At 40.0% G+C, this 21,510-nt stretch overlaps 1 protein-coding gene and 1 pseudogene across 5 annotated transcripts in view; both read left to right on the forward strand.

Annotated features, from left to right (window-relative positions):
* Positions 1-21,510, forward strand: part of PLCE1 (phospholipase C epsilon 1) — a 300,817-nt gene that overhangs the window by 226,092 nt on the left and 53,215 nt on the right. For 3 of the 5 annotated variants that reach the window (XM_031461396.2, XM_064488235.1, XM_031461397.2), the window contains exons 8-16: positions 3,721-4,396; positions 9,965-10,147; positions 11,157-11,274; positions 12,744-12,900; positions 15,577-15,699; positions 15,791-15,927; positions 18,043-18,281; positions 19,788-19,849; positions 20,207-20,372. In XM_031461396.2, the coding sequence (XP_031317256.1) occupies positions 3,721-4,396; positions 9,965-10,147; positions 11,157-11,274; positions 12,744-12,900; positions 15,577-15,699; positions 15,791-15,927; positions 18,043-18,281; positions 19,788-19,849; positions 20,207-20,372 (1,861 nt within the window). The remainder of the gene's footprint in view (positions 1-3,720; positions 4,397-9,964; positions 10,148-11,156; positions 11,275-12,743; positions 12,901-15,576; positions 15,700-15,790; positions 15,928-18,042; positions 18,282-19,787; positions 19,850-20,206; positions 20,373-21,510) is intronic. The other 2 variants (XM_031461398.2, XM_031461399.2) reach the window with 1 other exon arrangement.
* Positions 1,937-2,764, forward strand: LOC105084359 (small ribosomal subunit protein mS26-like; annotated as a pseudogene).

Below are 21,510 nucleotides of genomic sequence, written 5' to 3' on the forward strand. Positions count from 1 at the left end.
ATGGCTGGTTCTAGGTCTGGGATAGGAAATACACAAGATGAGCCTGGAGCATCTTCTTGTGCCAAAAAGTAAAGCAGTGCTGGAGAAAAAAACCCACAATAATGGGGTTATATCAGGCTATGCCAAAGAAGCACAAGAGCCAACTGAAAGAACTCCCGATGGCCTAGGCTGGAACAATTTGCAACAAAATAAAGTAGTATTATATTATAATCCCAAGTATTGTATAAATATTTGTGAATCCATATATTAAATGATAAATAAACAAATGAGGGAGAAGGGACAAATCTCCCATGTGGAAGAATTTCAAATAACTTATACAGATACTTGCCCTCTAAGAAGTAGAGCAGGACTCCCCATCCTTAAGTGTGGGCTGCAGCTGCACACAGTGACTTCCTTCCAAAGAGGACAGTATAAAAGGAGTTGTCTTTTTTTTTTTTAAGTAAGTTTACAGTGGGACAGGACCAGCACTACTTCAGCCAGGTCAACATTGACAGGGTAAGTCATGTCAATAGTATGTTCCCTGGATATGATGTGATGAGAATGGCACTCTACCTCTGTGGTCTTCCTCCCCAGAACCCATCTAATTAAGAGAAAAATATCAGGCAAATTCTAATTGATGGTCATTCTACAAAACACCTAACCACTGCTCCTCAAAACTGTCAAGATCGTCAAAAACAGTGAAAGTCTGAGAAACTGTGACATAAAGAAGTATGACAATTAAATGTAACATGGTATCCTAGATGGGATCCTGGAACAGAAAAGGGAAACAGGTTAAAAAAAAAAAAAGCTAAGGAAATCTAAACAGAGTATGCACTTTAATTAATAATGATGCATCGGTATTGGTTCATGAATTGTGTCAAATACACCACCCTACTGTAAGATGTCAGTAATAGGGAAAACTGGATGTGGGTTATACTATCTTTGCAGTTTCTCTACAAATCTAAAAATATTCTAAAATTAATTTTTTAAAAAAACTAATGTATTTGAGTAATTGTCAAGTAAATGCGTGCATAACTACAATCCAGAGTGAAAACATTGCCAGCACCCATTAAACCCCTTGTTTCCCTTCTCAATTATGTCACCACCTTGCCCTCTAGAGAAAAATTCACTGCTGTGAATTTTATGATAATATATCTTGCTTTTCTTTATAATTTTACTACTATTATGCCTTTCTAAACGGTATAGTAGTCTTTCCTGGGTTTGAAATTTACATTTACATCAGTGTAATCATATAGTATATATGCTTGTAGGTCTTGCTGAAGATTTGTCCATGTTGTTGCAGGTAGTTAGCCATTGCATTTTCATTTTCATTGCTATGCATAATTATGTTATATGAAAACAAATTTTATTTATACATTTTATTGTTGCTGGACCTTTGGGTTGTTTCCAGTGTGGATTACCTGAAAAGGATATTCTGACCATCAGATTTGTGAGATCTCTTGTGAATTTCTTTTCTTTTTTAAGAATATCTATTAATATTAGACAAGGAAGAAGAATCTCTTGCTGTTTGAAAGCAGGAGTGGGATCTTGCTCAGGAACCAGGATCCAGACTGAGAGTCCAGAAGCCCAGTGTTGCCGCTTATGCCTCGCCAAGAGGCAGGTGGCTGTCCAAGTGCCTCAAGGTGATGGGAATATTCCTTCCCAGGGATGTACGGACCAGCTCTTCAATTTTATCCACCACTTTGCTAGTGATGTCTATGGGTCAAAGAGCAGAAAGCTTGACCTTACAAACAGTTCCTCATGTTTAGAAGAGAATGAGTCTCTCTTGGGTACATTTCTACCAAAGTGGTCAGATAGAAAGGAGGCAGTAAAGTCTCCCTTGACTTTCCCCCAAGATCCTTCTGGCCCTGGTAATCCAGGTTCCCGACTAAGGCAAGGCAACCTGATAAATTTCCCGATCAGGCGCTCGGCGCGCGGGAGGCGGGCTGTTCTCGCGATGCTGGGCACGCTGAGCCGCCTACGCGTGAGGTCCGCGCGCGGAAGGGGTTCCGGCTGCTACTGCTGCTCCCGGCGCGGCAGCAAGACCCGCCACGACCCGCCAGCGAAGTCCAAGGTCGGGCGCGTGGCGACCCCGCCACCGGTGGATCCTGTGGAATCCTTCGTGTTGACGAAGCGTGGGCGGCAGTACTGCCAGACAGTACGCGCCCTCAGGCTGGAGGTGCGTAAGAAGGTGCACGAGGCCCGGGCCCGGGGCCTGGCAGGGCGCAAGGCGCTGGAGAATGCCACCGAGCACCACGAGCTCATGGCCAGGAACCAGGCAGAGAACCGGCTGCTGCACGAGCTGCGGAAAGCCCGGCTGCGGCAAGAGGCGCCGGAGCAGGAGCAGCGGCATGCCGAGGAGGAGGAGGCCCAGTGGGCCGGAGAGGCGCAGGCCTGGGCGCAGCTCAAGGAGCGGGAAGCGCTGCAGCTGCAGGAGGAGGCAAAAAACTTCATCACCTGAGAGAACCTGAGGCACAGGTGGAAGAAACATTGGAATTCCCCAAAGAGCTACAACTGGGCCATCACCAGAGAGGGGCTGATGATCAGGCCACAGCACAAGGGCTCCTGAGGGCCCTGGAAGGACAGTGCCCACCCAGGGACCATGTGTGTATGGAAGTAGGAGGGTTGGTCCTGATCTGGAATTAAGCAGTTGGTATTTCTTATGAAGGAGGCTCAACCTGTTCCAGTGCAGCCCTCACTTTGAGGCCTCTGCACCCATCACGTAGTCAAATTCCTACACACACAGTGCCTTTTTCTGCACTCTTGTACAGCTCTCAGCACAGCACCAGACCTTAGAAGTTTCCATCTCACAGAGAAGCAGATTGGGCCATAGTCCCTTCTAACAGCCAGGTTATCTCCTGAGTATCCTCAAGGGCAGTAGTTGGCAAATTGCAGTCCCTGGGCCAAATCTGGGCTGTTGCCTTTTTTTTGTAAAGTATATTGGAACAGACACGCATACACACACAAAAATTCCCAAGCAGATGAGTCCTTTATGTCCACATGCGCGTGCGAGCACACACACACACACGTACACATATACACATATAAAGTGAAAATCTAAGATTGAGTCAAGGAAAGCTGTTCTTGCTCATCTGGCCATCATGACAGTATTTCCCACTGAGTGTCTTTGAACTAAGTGTATTTTATTCTTAACAGAAGCACCTCTCAGGCCCACTTATTAGGTCTTGTTTTGCCTATTTTAGCCCCATTGTATTCAGGTCATGACTTTTATGACCAAGTAGAAGGCAATGAACCTTGTGTTGAAGATCCCGTGCTAGAGTTTGGCAGATCAGAATCCTGCGTTGGGTAGGCCTCTTCTGAGCTGAGTAACCTGGAGCCAGTTACTTACCCCTTCTGAACCTCAGTTTCCCCTTAGGTAAAGAAAAGAATAAGAAAACTTACTTTGCAGGTAGGTCAAATTAAGTGCAAAAATGTATGTAAAGCATTTAACATGGTTCCTGACACAAGAGAGTAAACTAATAAATGATGAAGTTTATTATTGTTTATATTAAAAATGCAATAACTGATCTAGTAGTTCCTTTAAGCCTATGGTCAGACATTGTTAAATATGTTTTAGAATACAACTATAAAAATCATTCTGTGACTTTTAGCATTTTATATTTCCTGTGCTAATTTGAGTTCATAGTGGAATTAAAAATGGTGTCCAGAATCAGTGAAAGATTTTGTGTTGTTCTCACTTATGATTATAAAGCGGAGCAAACTTGTATCTCTTTCCATCAGGTTTATAATTGGAGATTTGTTGGATTCTGAAAATGACATCTTTGAGCAGCCCAAAGAATGGGACCCTCATGGATCAGAAGAGCCACAGAAGGCCTTTGACCATGGGACAGAGCTCATCCCATGGTATGTGCTGTCCATCCAAGCTGATGTGCACCAGTTCCTGCTGCAGGGTGCCACGGTCATCCACTATGACCAGGACACGCACCTCTCTGCCCGCTGTTTCCTCCAGCTTCAGCCTGACAATAGCACCTTGACCTGGATAAAGCCCACCACTGCCTCCCCAGCCAGTGCTAAAGCAAAACTTGGTGTACTTACTAATACATCTGAACCTGGCAAATTCCCATTACTGGGCAATGCTGGATTAAGTGGCCTGGCGGAGGGAGTCTTGGATCTGTTTTCAGCGAAGGCTGTGTACATGGGACACCCTAGCATTGATATACACACTGTGTGTGTTCAGAACAAACTGAGTAACATGTCTCTCTCAGAGACTGGTGTGACACTGCTCTACGGGCTTCAAACCACAGACAATAGATTATTGCACTTTGTGGCACCAAAGCACACAGCTAAAATGCTCTTCAGCGGACTGTTGGAACTCACTAGAGCTGTGAGAAAGATGAGGAAGTTCCCTGACCAAAGACAACAGTGGCTGCGGAAGCAATACGTCAGCCTCTATCAGGTAAGGGATGCAGCCTTCTCTCTCTCCTCAGTAGCATAATTCTCAAGATATAAATCTTATAGAAACACTTGGCAACTAGACCACCAGGGTTCATTCTCCCAGCACTGTCACTTACTACCTGAGTGATGTTGGACAGCTTTTACTTAACCTCTCTGTGCCTCAATTTCAAATGTATAAAATGAGAATAATAATAATACCTATTCATTGGCTGGCTGTGATGTTTAACCGAGTTAATATGTGTAAAGCCATAATGTCAATTCATATGGATAAAGAATAGTGTCTGGCGCCTAGTAGGTCCTATTATTATTCTGTGTGAAAATAGTGACACTGTCATTGTACTTCTCATGTCTGGAAAGAAACAAGTTAATATAAGCATTTGCACTTACTCAGAGTGAAAATGGAAAGCACTGTAATCTGAGTGCTTTTATTATTAATTAGGGATACACTGGAAACCTTCTCTTTGGAGATTGAAATCCTGTATCATCACTAATACACTATATGACTCTCAGTGTTGTTTAACTCACTGTGTACAGCTGCCTAACTGTAACTTCTAAGGTTAAAAGGAACTTTCCCAAATGCGAAATAAACTCATACCTATAATTCTTCCAAACCAAATTTGTGGTGGCAGCAGCCCATAGGAGGCAGTTTCTCCTAGTCTCGACTTAATCTGAATTTTTCATTAACCCTAAATTATCAGTAAATTTAACTTTAATGCTGAGGGTGGCAGCAGGGCTGAGCTGCAGGAGGTGGTGAGAAGAGATACAGGCATAACCAGAGTAGCACACTTGTGGAGGGAGAAGGCAGAGGTTGTTTGGAAATTGAGTCATAAACCCCGCTATAAGATGACCCTGTTGGTGGCATTGTCAAATGAGTTGTACAAGGTATTCAGTTTTTGTTATGCTTTTCTGTCTTTTGGGGAAAAAATTATCTTTTCTACCAGTGTCACAGAGCAAATAGAACTATTACTCAAATGACTGATTTCATGTTCTTTTTGCCATTCTGGCATGTTTCTGACAAGTAAAAACGTTTTGTCCTCTGTGATGTTAGCAGAGGCACATATCAGCCCCTTCTCTCCCCTTTCCCCACATCCATGCAGTATTTATGAATAGAGATCATATCCTGAATAACTAACTCGATTAATTAATAAGCCCATTGGCCTGTATACACGATTATACTGCACAGCATGAAGCCAGTTTTAGTTAACTCATCTGAAATGGAAACCAAGATACCTGCTTCCTGTCTGCTCCACAGGGAGCTCTCTGTGCCCTCAGCTGCTTGGAAGAGCTATTGTGAATATTGATTTTCAATTACAGTCATTTGTCGGCTTTCTAGAATCATGAAAATCATTCAACCTGGGCATAAACCAAAGTCTTTGAGCTCCATTACAATCACTGTCACAAAGCCTATGTGGTTTATTTGCTCCAATTGTTTCCTTCCCAATCTTATAGCACAAAGTAACTGAATTAACATCTAAGGTCTACTTAGTTTCTCATTTACCCTGGCAACCTTCAGTTTCTGCTGAAGGAGGTACCAGCTGAGACCATGAGCAATGGATGGGATGAGAAGAGGTGGGAGGTGCTACTGGAGCAGAGACAGAGGCAGTCTCCAGGAGCAGACGCAGTCCTACGCAGTTGCAAACTCAGCTACACCCCTCCTTTTTTCCCAGCCCCTGTCCCTCCACCCCTGCGTGGAACTGAGTGTAAATGCGAAACAGCTCCAGATACCTCAGCGACTTCTGAAAACATAGGTGATGTTCTTCCTCAGAACAATGAACTACATAAGCTACCTAGGGAGATAGGCAACAGTCTTAAACACTCAAGATTTCTCTCTCTCTCTCTCTCTTTTTTTTTTTAAGTGAAAAAGATCAACGGACTACTCATTTTCCCATCATATAGAGCAGTTCCCAAATTGACTCAGGGAATATCAAAAAGATGCTAATTTGGTACTTGGAGAACAAAAGGTCAAATAGGCATCATGCTAAATGCCTCTCTTGGTGACTTATAATAGTCACATTTAAGACTCTGAGAAGTCCCAAGTACAAAAGAAACCCACTTAAATGTATCTATAAATTAAAGAAATGAATGAAAAATCCTGATTTATTCCAGACTTCCATTAACAGCCCTATAAGAGTATTTCTTAATCTCCAGTTTGGGAAGAACTTATGTAGAAAATAATTTTTCTGAAATTGGAGTCCTCTTGTATGATGAAATGCATGCACACTTTCAAACACAAGTATTTTAGTAGTAGTAAATTGATCTAATGGAAATAGTAACAGAAGATAAAGCAAAAGACAAGAAGAAATAGTAACATTTGTAATGAAGCCTAGGAATACAGGAAAGTAAAAGAAAGTAAACTGCAGAGATTTGATGTGGAATGTGGAGGAAAGACTGGTATCATGAGCTTTGGCTTAAAAGTTATTATAGGCAGAGTTGAGAACCCATATATTTGGGAATATCTGAGAAGATGAGAAGGTTAAACAGGATTATCAATAAATTTTAGTTGCAAGCAACAGAAACAGATTCTGGCCATCTTCAAGGGAAAAAAGGGATTTTTTTGAAGGATTAGATTAGTTTAACAGTCTTCAAGATATCATATGCAAAGATATGCCTAAACGTAAAAGTGTATGAATATTTTTTAAGGAATCAATTTCTTAATCGTCAACTTCCACAGGAACTGTTTTCTAAAACTGAGACTGTACTTCCACTCACAATACTCCTTTTCCCAAACTAAAAATAGAAGGTACATCTTTCATCCATCCCAAACAAGTTTATTGTTTTGTATAAAACGGAAGATTCATACTACATATTAGTTCCCAGAAAGTCTCCTTTAAAGATTAAACAAAGACATCCTGCCTTTTCCAGTCCTAAAATATTTCCATTAAAAGTAAAGGTTGGCCCATGTTGGGATGTTCTTAATTTAGAAAAACCAAAGCAGTAAAGGCTGATTCTTTTATATGTACATTAAAATGGGTCTATTAATTTTTTTATTAAAGATTTTATTTTTTTAGAGCAGTTTTACACTAAGTTAGAAGGAAGGTACAGAGAATTCCTATAAACCTCTTGCCCCCACACATGCAGAGCCTCCTCGATCATCAACATCACTCACCAGAATGGTACATTTTTTGCAAAGGATGAACCTACATTGACACATCATAATTACCCAAAGTCCATAGTTTACTTTAGAGTTCACTCTTGGTGTTGTACCTTCTGTGGGTTTGTACAAATATATGATGGCATGTGGCCATCATTATCATATGGAGCATTTTCACTGCCCTAAAAATCCTCTGTGCTCTACCTGTTCATCTCTTTCCCCGACCCCACCCCACTCTCCCTGAGGCCCCTGCAACCACTGGTCTTTTTATTGTCTCCATGGTTTTTCCTTTTTCAGAATGTCATACAGTTGGAATCATACAAAATGTAGCCTTCTCAGATTGGCCTCTTTCATTTAGTAATATGCATTTAACTTTCCTCCATGTCTTCTTGTGGCTTGATAGCTCATTTCTTTTTAGTGCTGAGTAATATTCCATTGTCTTAGTGGACCGCAGTTTATTCATCCATTCACCTACTGAAGGATTTCTTAGTTGCTTCTAAGTTTTGGTAATTATGAATAAAGCTGCTACATCTTCAGGTTTTTGTGTGAACATAAGTTTTCAACTCACTTGGGTAAATACCGAGCAATGTGATTGCTAGATCATAAGTAAAAGTATGTTTAATTTTGTAAAAAACCACCAAACTGCCTTCTGAAGTAGCTGTACCATTTTGCATTCCCACTAGTAATGGATGAGAGTTTGTTGCTCCACATCCTCACCAGCATTTGGTGTTGTCAGTGTTCTCAATTTTGGTGATTCTAATAGATGTGTAGTGGTATCGCATTTTATTTTGCAGTTGCCTAATGACATATGATGTGGAACATTTTTTCATATGCTTGTTTGTTATCTGTATATCTTCTTTGGTGACGTGTCTGTTAAGGTCTTTGGCCCGTTTTTTAAATCAGGTTGTTTGTTTTCCTATTGCTGAATTTTAAGACTTCTTTGTATATTTTGGATAACAAACCTTTATCAGATGTTTCTTTTGCAGATCTTTTCTCCCCGTCTATGGCTGGTCTTCTAACTATCTTGACAATGTCTTTTGCAGAGCAGAACTTTTACATTTGAATGAGGGATCTAGTAAATGTTTAAAGATGTGTTAGTTAAAACCCATAGAAAAAAATTTTACAAGATTTCTTTCAGATTCATAGTATGGTTAAAACCTATTTATGAAATTGTATCATGAAATGTTTATTCCACTTTGGAGTCATTTGTAGTGACTTGTTAACAGGAACTCTCTGCAGCAGACCTACAGCTAGTGGAATCATCTCCAGCCATTTTCATTCTCCGGGTCACTGCATTCAAGATTCATTTTCCAGGGAGGGATAGTCTGAGTGGCTTATTTGGATTCTGTGCCAACCATTGGTCAAGGAAGGATGTTTCACCTCGATTCACAGACCCAAGACTGCATCCAGTGAAAAAGAAATAAAGCAAAATTGGAGTTTGGTTAGAGAAAAGAGAAATGATCCATGGACAGGCATAAATCAAAGATACCTACAACAAAAGGTCACCAAAAGGTTTCATCAAGTATCATTCAAAAGATCATCAAGTATCCAAGTTACTCAGCATCCTAGAGTCCATAACAGGATGTAGGAAGTGGGAAGTCATGACTTGAGTCATAAAATCAATTAATTTTAAAAGGTACCTTTTCTGCACCCTGTGAAGTATCATCAATGTTGTCTTTAATTCATATGTGACTTTTTACAGTTTTATTAACTGGCTTTCCTGACTTATAGGGAGAATTGTTGACCACTGTTTACTTAGTGAATCCCTGCAGATACTCAGTGAATGTTATATGCAGTTTCTTACAAGAAGTAGCTACTGTAAACCATCACCTACCCACTCTTTGCTGCTCACAACGTCATAATATGCATGGAGTTCTGAGTCCCCTGGGCTCTCTACCCTTGGATATCAGTCACTCAAGAGGATTGCAGCTCAACTATTTGAGGTGCTCCCAGAGCTCTTCAAAGTGATCTGTATGTACTCCACCTACTCTCACTTCAGGTCAGCCTGTCCCAATCATCAAGCTAGGTGAGAATATACCTGGAGTGATGCAGTAACAAGTAGAACTTGATTTTACTTAAATTGATTTACACACACACACACACCCCTTGCAAGTCCTCCAAAACCCTAATTTGCAAAGTTCATCTTAATGAATTTTCCTACAGTAATAATTCTAGAACGTAACCTCTGAAACTGGGAAGGGAGATTTTTTTGTTAATCCCAGCTGAACATGGCCCTATTAAAGTACGTCTCTGAAACTCAGCGGGATGTGAGCAGGACAACAGAGGACTTGATTAAATCCCCAACAGAGAGTCCTGACAGAAAACAGAGCCACTTGGGTGGCCAGGTCATTATTCTTTGGTGACTGCCTGTGCTCTTCCAAGTCTGGGAATATACTGGAAGCTGTTAATATATTTAATATATTTATTTCCCCATTGCTTGCTTTTCCCTTATGTGTTCAGAATGTGGTTCTTTTACAGGAGGATGGACGATATGAAGGCCCAACTTTGGCTCACGCTGTGGAGTTGTTTGGCGGCAGACGATGGAGTACTCGAAACCCCAGTCCCGGGACATCAGCAAAGAGTGCCGACAAGCCCAGCATGCAGAGAAACAACACCTTGGGGATAAGCACCACCAAGAAAAAGAAGAAAATCCTTATGAGGGTAGAGTGTTACTTGTTTATTAATCATTAAACCCAATCATCTGGCTTGTTCAGGGAAGCACATGGAGCCCTGGGTTCAGGCTCCAAGTTGGTGGGCAAGGAAGGCTAGACAGGAACAGGGATCAGATTATGAAGGTCTTAGAGGACCAAACTTCTAGAATTCAATTTAGAATATGTTATCAAGAGAAGCAACCTAGGCATCCATCCACAAATAAAGGATGAAGACAAGGTGGTATATATATACAGTGGAATATTATTCAGCCTTAAAAAAGAGGGGGAACTCCTGTCATGGGCTATAACATGGATGAACCTTGAGGACATTATCCTAAGTGAAATAAACCAGTCACAAAAGGACAAATACTGCCTGGCTCCACTTACAGGTATGAGGTACCTACAGTGGTCACTTAGAAACAGAAAATAGAATGGTGGTTGCAGGGACTGAGAGGAAGAAGAAAGGAGAGTTGTTCAGTGGGTGTAGAGTATCAGTTTTGCAAGAAGGAAAAGTTCTAGAGATCTCTCTGCACAAGGTACAAATAGTTAGCTCTACCGTACACTTAAAAATGGTAAAGATGATAAATTTTACATTATATTTTAACCATGATAAATATGTATATGTATCACTATATATTATACATTATTTATATTATCACCATAACACAATAATATATTTTCTTCATAGTTAGCTAGAAAAAGTCCCACTCTTTGCATACAGGAGGCTGTTGACACCTAAGTCGAACTCTGCTCCATAATTATGTCTCTACAAAGATACCAGGGGTCTTATGCCTCCTCTTGTCAGCCCCCTCCCCAGAGGAGTGCTGCGTTATAGTGAAGAACAAATGGAATAATATAACATAGGAATACCTGGTCGGCCTTCACACAGGTCTTTACTGGTTTCTCCAGGGGGAGGCAGTATTGAAAGAGGGTCAGTCAGAAAAGAGGGGCCTGCCTGAACTAAAGCAATGATGGAGAGAAATACAGAATGAGAAACATAGTGAGTTTTGTGTCCCCAGGGTGAGAGTGGAGAGGCCACCGACGATGAGATGGGCACCCGGAAAGCCAAGACACACAAAGAGTGTCGGAGCCGGAGTGGTTCTGATCCTCAAGACATTAATGAACAAGAAGAATCAGGTAAAGCAGCATATCCACATCTGAGATTTCTTTTTTTATGTTATGGGAAAAATATATGCATTTGGTTTTAAATTGTGATGTAGGTATTGTGTAATATATTATGTAAGTAATCTTGTTAAATACACTTACCTGTGTTTTTAAGTGGATGATGGAAGCCAAGAGGTATTTCTGCAGACACAGGTTTGCAAAAACAAGTGTGCTTAGTAGAAAAGTCTCATTCACTTACTTGCTGTTATTGACAGGGAATATTAGACATAGAAGATACAATTTGATGGATTAGATCAGAGATTCTTAACCCCTGGTTGGATATTAGGGCTTTAAAAAAGATCTGGATTCCCTGGCCACATCCCAGCCCAACTGATTCAGATGCTCTCTGGCTGGGACCTAGACATCTATGTACTTTTTAAGCTCCCCAGATTATCCACTTAACAACTTACAGTAGGGCTAGAACTAATTGTTACTCTTGTTTTCTCAACTTAAATCTTGTGTACTCTCCATGTGGAATAGTATAAAATTTAGAAACACTCATAGATATTATTGTGAAAAGGTCCTTATAAAATAATGCCAGAAGAAAAGAAAATTGAATAGGATATAGCACATGGTGTGTTACTATTTTGTGAACCATCAGTATGTGTGAGTCAGAATCAGCTATAATATTAACTTGAATTATAATAGCACTGCATTTTTGCTTTATTTGCATTGAAATCAAGAATACAGTACGATTTTAAAATTCTAGGCGTGTAATTACATATGGCTTGTGACCTGACTGGTACTCACTGGATAGAATATTTTTATAAGTTCTATTGCTTAAAAATTAGCCATAGTTATTATCATAACTTCAGATAAAATTGATTTCTTGAAGTATGTACACAGTTGAGTTTGTGTGGTGTTTCTTTTTTTTTTTTTTAAAAAGGAAAGTGAGCAAGAGAGAAATAACCAATAGTTTATTTGCCACCAATTTCTTTCAAATTTTCAACTATTGTAGTTTTATCGTAAGCAGGAGCTAAACTGAATATATAAGCATCATAGACAAAAAAAACTAGTACTTATTTTATATTATTGTCAGCCCAGAGTACATATCCCAGGAAGGGAGATCATAGCCAACTGTTATTACTATTGAGTTTGGTTTTGGTTTTTTAATTTTTAATTTTTGATGCTTAACATAGGTTGGGATCTTTAGGAAGGAAAAATTTTGAAATGATCATCAATAATACATCAAATTAGAAATATTTTATTTATTTTTCTGAGATTAAATGCAATTGTTTTAATTGTGTGTGTGCATATATATATATGATGACTCTGATAGGTTACCCAGGATGAGAACCCACCAGAATATTTCGATGCTTCTTGTACAGAACTTGCCCGTGTAGATTGAGTTCCTCAGACATTCAAAAGCATCTTTTTAATTTGATTTCTGATGGAAAATAAAATTGGAGTCATTGTCTCTTTTCTGTCTCCCTCTGTCACAGAGGCAAATGCCACCATGAGTCCTCCTAACCTTCTCCCTTCCAGAAGAGCCCACTCTTTGACCACGGCCGGGTCCCCTAACTTGGCTGCCGGGACATCATCTCCCATCAGGCCAGTGTCCTCCCCTGTGCTGTCTTCTTCAAACAAGAGCCCATCCAGGTGGGGCCTTAACATGATAAAACAGAAGGACACTTCACATCATTCAGATTGTGTAGAAGGGTGTCTTCTTCCAGTGCTCTTTGGAAGGACTGTCTACTTTTGACTTAACAATCACATTAAAACTAAAAAACCCAGCTTTTTAAAATGCTCCTAACTTTCCTGATTTGGTACTCCTACCGTCTCATATTACTATAATTGCTTCCAAGTTTTTGACAGACCAACCCTTCAGAGGTCAGTAGCAGTAATAAAACCTGAGCTGTGAGTCTGTAATCTGCACTGTCTAATGTATATACAGTGCTGGCCATAGAAAATGAAATTTAAGGTGGCTATTTAAATTCAAATTTAAATTAATAATTAAAATCAAATAAAATTTAAAATTCAGTTCCCCAGTCACACTAGCCACATTAAAAGTGTTCCACAGCTAACAGTGGCTTTTGGCTGCTGTACTGAACTGTGCAGATAAAGAACATTTCTATCACTGTAGAAAGTTCTGTTGGATAACACTGCTCTAAATGAAGAATAAATGAAATTTTAATGTAAGCAGCTTGACCCTTTGCTAATGGTCAAAATATATTTAACACTTCTCTCACGTATAAGATAATATGTATATGTCTGGAGAAATGAATTATTACAGCAAGTTGGGGATATTTAGGTTTAATTCTAAAACTGGTATTGTTGTAAATTATTTTATAAGGTACATGCAAATTATAGATTTGAAACAACAGCTACTCTCCCAGAAGAAATAATATTAAAATGAAACCCTTTCAAAGGAATCAGAATGCCACACCATCTCTCTCAACCCCACACTCAAGTTTAAGAAATGTTGAGGTTCTAGACAGACCCATGATAAGATAGACACTCTTTACTTTGTCAAGCAGAGGAATGGGAGGAGGAAACGGGTCTGTACAGATACTGACTTTAGAAACGTTAATTTCACTTACGTAAACACACACACTACACACACAGTCTGTCTCGCTCTGCCTCCCTCCCTGTCTGCCTCTCCTCTGGGAAGCCTGCTATAGATAGGAACCTACAGTAAACAGTCTTTTAACTGGAAGCATCCTTTCACAATGTGAATAATGAATATAATTTCCACACTTGGTGAAACTGGGTCACAGACACATGGGAATTCCTTTCACCACTCTTGCAACTCTTCTGTAAATTTAGGTTTGTAACAAAATTAAAAGCTACCAAGAATCAGAATTCTTTACAGTGTGTTTCAGCCTATACAGTGTCGGGGTAGATAGCCAGAATACTTGGATTAAGCATCTTTTCCCTTTATTTCAATCACTCAGAAGCGGGAAAAGGAAGGACAAGGTAAGGGAGGAAAATCCTTTCAAAAGGTAGAAGTAGAGAAACTAGCATGCCAGATACAAGATCGCAGGACCCCGCGGCAGGAGGACAGGGGGCTGTGCCCACCAGGTGTTCTAAACCAGAGAGGACAAGGCAGGAGGAGAGAAGTCAACCCAAATGCTTGTCAAAGAGAAAGCAAGACAGCCCTAGGCAGGGAACCAGTGGACAGATAGTTTCCTAAAGTCAGAGGGCATTGGGTGCCTACAGACAGTGGCTGAACTTAGAACCAGAAGGAAGACAGGCAGGGAACGTACTCATTTAAAGGCAAGTAATACGTCACATTGTTATCAGACCTTTTTTTCTTCCTGAACATCCACCCTATTTCTCATACCACACTGGGGATCACAGCCCAAGCCAACAAAGTACTATAAATCTATCCATTTATAATAGTCCTCTGTTAATGGGGGTGACCTTCAGATGTTAACACAAAATAATTTTATATAATAAACATTGTTAGCAGGACTGAGAAAAAACTAGCTATTCATTACAATATTCTCTCTACTTTCATATATATTTGAAATATTTTAAAAATAAAAAATAAAATAAAGGACAAAAATGAAAACGAAAAAAAAAAGATCCTGTTCATTGATCTGACTAAAAACCAGTCAAAACATTTCTCATACTCTCCTCCCAGGGAACCAGTGTAGAAAATTTAAAATGTTGTGAAACAGCTAGACTGAAGTTTTAACCAAGTTGACTGATATTTTTATATTAAATAGATACAGTCTTGGCAGGTGCAAATATAATTCTAGGCAGAGTTGGCCTCTTTCCATCTTTAATATTTTTGTGACTCACATTTTCCATTAATATTAAAAGCCCTTCCTTGTTTTCATTTAAGAACTGGTTAAGAAAAGAAAAAGAGAAGACACTGATACATTCAAGATTTTCTTCTTAAATGCGTTTCTGTAATTTTGAATATAGGAAAGAACATGCATAATTTACCATAGGTCACGATTTAGTCATTTGGAGCTCTTTTTTTAAACAACTTTTCTTCAAAACCACTGAATTTATGTGGTTTTTCTTCCCTCCCATTGACCTGTGATTTCAAAGAACTGTTTTGATTAGCAGAGGAATATTAACGTCAACCTTGTGCCCTTATTAGATAGGCTGTAAACATGAAGTAGTTTCAGTGTAAAATGTTTTACACTCCTCTGACACAATACAGATTAATTTTGAGAGAAATGAGAGTCTGGAAAAGAAGCTAAACCTTTAATGACTCGTGGTCCATCTTTGTGCTCATATTGCTAATCAGAAACTGTCTCTCGGGGCAGAATGACAAACGTGGCCCCCGTTCTGCCCATTAAGGCCATGTCTTTGTTGCAGTGCTTGGAGCAGTAGCAGCTGGCATGGGCGGATCAAAGGAGGAATGAAGGGCTTTCAGAGTTTCATGGTTTCAGACAGCAACATGAGCTTTGTGGAGTTCGTTGAGCTGTTCAAGTCATTCAGGTATGACCGATTTTCTTCTTAGCCTTTCTCTTCTTGCCCCACCCTTGTCATAACAATACTAAAGGTGAGGTGTTCTCCATCCTTTGCCCAGTGTGAGGAGCCGCAAGGACCTGAAGGATCTCTTTGATGTCTACGCTGTCCCCTGCGACCGAGCTGGCTCCGAGTCAGCCCCACTCTACACCAACCTGACCATTGATGAAAACACCAGCGGACTTCAGCCTGACCTCGGTTTGTGTGACAATTTAATACTTCCCTTTGAGACCTTTTTATCTGAAGATGAGGGTTAGAGATCCAATCACGCAAGCCTTCAGCCTGTCCCACATGGCATGCTGCTTCCTGGAGCACAGTGAAATGCTTAGAGAAACATTTGAAAGTGTCCTAGGGATGGGTACTGTTGGCATTTTGGATAAGGAAATACATCATTGTCCGTGGATTCCAGAATATTTAACCAATGGAGGCTCCCAGTTATTCTAACGGAAAAAAAACCCTTTCCTTCCCATTTCCACATGTCCTTAAGATATGTGGTGCATTCCAATTGGGAATCACCAGTCTCTTCCCTACCTATAGGCAGGTGGATGCTCAGCCCCAGGATGAGAGTTACCTGCCCTTTGACAAGGGGAGTCTTTTGTGACCTCAGCAGAGCACTCCTATCTGAATGTCCAGGACACTTTTCTTAATATGTAAACCAGAATGTCTAGCTCCTTTACCTCACTCACCACCACCACCATTACCATCAACACCCACGTATTTTAAGCCTATTACTTTTCTCTTCTGTTCTTACTGGAAACTATAAACACTAAAAAGCAAAAAAAAAACCACAAAAACAAACCTGTTCTCTTTCATGTATTTGCTTTTTAACTATTTAAAAATATATTAAGCTAAGAATATTAACCTTTTTCAACATCAGCCATAAATATGTGTAACCATGGAATAGTGAAGTAGCTACACTTTTTAAAAAAATTAATAGACTTTTTTTAGAACAGTTTTAGATTTACAGAAAAGTGAGTGGAAAGTGCAGTTCCCATCTACCCTCCACACACACACAGACATAGTTTCCCCTATTTAGTAATGTCTTGCATTCATGTGGTATGTTTGTTACAGTTGAGCCAATATTGATATATTATTATTAACTGGAGTCCTTAATTTACATTAGTGTTCACTCTGTTGTACATTCTGTAAGTTTTAATCAAAGTCTAATGACATGTATCTACTGTTACCATAGTAATACAGAATAGTTCCACTGCCCGAACAATCTCCTGTACACCACCTTTCCATTGTTCCCACTCTCCTTCTGAACCCCTGGCAATCACTGGTCTTTTTCCTAATTCCATAGTTTTGTCCTTCCCAGAATGTCATATGGTTGGAATCATACAGTATGTAGCCTTTTCACACTAGCTCTTTTCACTGAGCAATATTTAAGGTTCCTTGATGTCTTCTTATGGCTTCAGAGATCATTTATTTTTATTGCTGAATATTTCATTGCATGGGTGTATCACAGTTTGTTTATCCATTCGCCTATTGAAGAATGTCTTTGTTGCTTCCAAGTTTTAGCAAGTATGAATAAAGCTGCTATAAGTGTTTGGGGTACAGTTGTTTTGTGTGGATGTAAGTTTTCAACTATTTTGTGTAAACACCTAGAAACGCAATTACTGAATCCTGTATAAGTCTATCTTTAGCTCTGTAAGAAACTTGACAGACTGTTCTCCAAAGTGGCCAGAATTAAAATGAGTGGCCATACCAAATGTGGGTACAAATGTGGAGTGATTAAGGCATTGCTAGTGGGAACACAAAATGGTACAGCCACTTCAGAAGAGGATTTGGCAGTTTCTTACAAAACTAAACATACTCTTATCATATGATCCAGCAGTTGTATTCCTTGGCATTTGCTCGGATGAGCTGAAAACTTATGTTCACACAGAAACCTACACATAAATGTTTATAGTTACACGTTTAAAGTATAGGAAAACTGTAATCTTAAAGGTACATCTTCCATGTCTACAAACATAAAAATGTAGAAGTAGTTATCCTCAAAAACCAAAGTCTGAATTCAGCCTGAAGTCCCCAGTTGAATTTACATTTAGTTTCCATCTAATACTAAAGCTTGTGGACTTTCAAGATCATTGACCTAGCTCTCTCTTAATTTCTTTTATTTAATCATTGATTTATTTTCTATTCCTTCAACTATGTGAAGCCAGGAAGAAGCACTGACTTTGATGGCTTGTTTAGACGTATTAGTGAAGAGTTTCTCCAGCTTAACAGTTCCACACCACCACTGTCTCCTAAATGAACTGTGTGAAAGATGCTGGTGAGCTTGTTCACATTCTGTGGGCGGTTCTGTTTCAGATTTGTTGACCAGAAATGTCTCGGATTTGGGGTTATTCATTAAGAGTAAACAGCAGCTGTCCGACAACCAGAGGCAGATATCTGATGCCATTGCTGCTGCAAGTATCGTGACAAATGGCACCGGGGTGGAGAGCACATCCCTGGGCGTATTTGGGGTTGGCATCCTCCAGCTCAATGACTTCCTAGTGAATTGCCAAGGGGAACACTGCACTTATGATGAAATCCTCAGCATCATCCAGGTTTGTACCCGATTTGTGTGTACACAAATGTGTAAAGCCTCTCAGTATTCCAGTTATTTTCTGCTAAACATTCACTCTTTCTATACTTCTTTCTAACACCTTTAAGACAGGGGCAGAAATAAAGAGTTGTTTTTTTTTAATACCAAATATATAAGTGTTCTGATTTAACATGTAATTAACACAGGTCCTGAGCCTTCTCTTATTCAGTGACCACTACAGCGAATCAGTACATGGTCGCTTCTTGTTATTCTAGCACGTGGAAGAGAATTAACAGCTTGTCCACCACTTTGATTATTTAACAAATGTGTATTAGCTCCTACTCTGGGCCTGGCTCTGCTCTAGCACCTGGGGTGGTAGTACTAAATAGGGTCAAGTTCTGACCTTCAAAGCAGTTTACATTCCAGTGGGTGAGGCAGACAATAAACGAATTAAGAGATCATGCGATTTCGGGAAACAAGGGGCTCTGAAAAAATTGAGCAGAGTGAGGGGATGGAGTGATGCAGGGGTGCTGAGGGGTAAACAAAGGTGACACTTGGGCTGAGCCCAATGAATACACCACGAGAAGGTTTCAGGAAAGAACATTCCAGACAGGGAGTAGCATGCAAGAGCACGCTCAGAGTTGGTGAGGAACAGCAAAAGGGCTGGTGTAACGGGAGCTGCGTAAACCAGAGGGGCAGCAGCAGACAGGATTTCAGACAGGTGGGCAGAGCCGAAGCATCAAGGCGTTTTAGGCCGTGGTGAGGAGTTTGGCTTGAGACCATGTGAGATGGACTGGCTACTGGAAATTTTTGAGCAGGGGAGTTGTATAATGTATGTTTTGCGGAGGTCACTCTGGCCCACCTGGAGTATAAATTGTGCTAGGGAAGGAGCGGAAGCAGAGAGACTGGATAGGAGGCTGTGACAGTAACCCAGGCAGGAGATGGTGGGGCTTCTGTTAGAGGGCGGCCAGGAGATGGGATGAGACGGCTCCTTGTGCCTGCACCACCTGCAACAGAATGAGTCTAGGTTTTCAGCCTCCCTTGTCTTCTGATTGGGAATCAGTAGATTAACCATCCAGCAGTTAGACATGATCACTGGAAATGCTAGAAGTGGAGGTTACAATCACACGATGGAGGGCTCGCTGTAACACCCTGGAGTATGAGCTCTGTACTGTACTGAGTGTTCCACGTGAGTCCTTGCGGTTCACCTCCCACCAGCTGTATGGTAGCTGCTATTTTTATCCCATTTTCACCTGGATAAACTGATACTGTGTGTTTTCATATAAATCAGCCTTATTCTTTTCTCCTTTTTATCTCTTAAATAAATATGCTTTGTGTAATAAATTCACATACAATGTTTTCTTTTGGACTAAAAAAACTACATCTTACCACTCTAAAACTAAATTAGTTCAAATATTTGATTTGGCTGTTTCCTGGTGAAAACAGAAGTTTTTAAAAAAAATGATGTGGTGGTTTTTTCCTTTTAATTTTCTTTACCTAAATAACCCTCTTTTTGTGTCCCTTGCAGAAATTTGAGCCTAGCATTAGTATGTGTCATCAGGGCCTAATGTCATTTGAAGGATTTGCAAGGTAACTTTTAACATGTCTTTGCCCATTATTTACGAGCATATATTTTTCAAACAGACTTACAGATACACAGAACAAACTAGCAGTTACCAGTGGGGAAAGGGGTTAGGGGAAGGGCATGATAGGGAATGGGGCCTGAGAGGTAAAGCCTACGAGGTATAAAATGAGTAAGATACAAGAATGTAATGTACAGCACAGGGAATATAGCCAATATTTTATAATAACTTTATACAGGTATAATTCAGTAAAATACTGAATCACTTTATTGTGTAGCTGAAACTAATATAAGTCAACTATACTTCAGTTTTTAAAAAGTATGTATTTTTCCTATGCAGTCCTAAGAAAATTTGTTTCCTCTAGGTTTCTGATGGATAAAGATAATTTTGCCTCGAAGAATGATGAGTCACAAGAGAATGTGAAAGAGTTGCAGTTGCCCCTCTCCTACTATTACATTGAATCTTCACACAACACCTACCTCACAGGCCATCAGCTCAAAGGAGAATCCTCAGTAGAACTCTACAGCCAGGTACTGAGAATTTCACTTGGAACGTGGATTTCGTAACCCCCAAAGTCACAGAAACCTGACCCCAGACTCCTTTGAAGAACGTATACACTATTAAATGTGAACTGTGAGGAAACATTATGTGTGGGAAAACTGCTATGTATACAGTGGTTTTCTTTATTTCTGTTTTCTTTTCCCCCCATCTACACTTAACCTTTATTCTAGACCAAAAAAAAAAAAGTATTTGTTTGCGACTCATAGTTTTTAGATCCCAGTTAGTCTGACCTACTCTTACTAAAATTAGATTTTCCCATGGGAAAACTATCTAATCGCTTCACTAAATGCTAAATAAATCAATACATTGTAGTGGGAAAGCATAGTAGAAAATGCAACTTTCGATGAGGTTATTCCCAAAATATTGTTTGTTTTGCTTTGCAGTTTGTTAGACAATTAATCCATCCCTGTGGCAACCAACTTACAGAAAAAAAAAAACCTACACAGACTGTAAGCACTATCTCTACACATTTGAATTCATGGGAATGTTCTTGGAAACACAGAAGGGTCTCTGGACTAGAAAAAGCACATCCTTTTGACGTAAACATCCAGCTCTTAATGATCTGCATGTCCATTGCTTCTGTTATATTTTCTGCAACTTCCTTGTCTATGCTGCCTGCTTTGTGAACTCCTACAAGAAGAGTTAATCAGGAAGGAGCTAATTAGGTCCAGGGAATATAAGTGTGTTTGTGTGTAGGTGAGGACCGGGGAGAGGGGGGGTCCAACTGTGAAAATTATAGTTGTATTGTTTACACAAATCTAGTGGACTTGAGCTTCCTTTGTTCTCCAGATAAGTCTAGATATTCATCAAAGCATGGGTCAAACTTCTGTCCCAAAGCTTGGTATGGAGTATGGATTTACTTTACTCAAGTATGGATTTTAAACTCTGAAATCTGAGGTGTTTTTTAGTATGAGATGAAGATGTGTCCTTAGAGTAGTGATTTTTGAAATAGGAGTTTTGTCAAGGGGGCTTAGCTGCTGACACAGATGAGCAGGCAGTAGAGGGTGCCATATCTGCCCCACCAAGCTGAAGATCTGCTCTTTTATGTGCTTTATATATTGGCCTTCAGTTCACACCAAGAATTCCAAGGTTAAAAGAAGTTTGAAA

This window comes from Camelus dromedarius, chromosome 8 (assembly GCF_036321535.1).
Source record: "Camelus dromedarius isolate mCamDro1 chromosome 8, mCamDro1.pat, whole genome shotgun sequence".
In the NCBI taxonomy this organism is placed as follows: Eukaryota; Metazoa; Chordata; class Mammalia; order Artiodactyla; family Camelidae; genus Camelus; species Camelus dromedarius.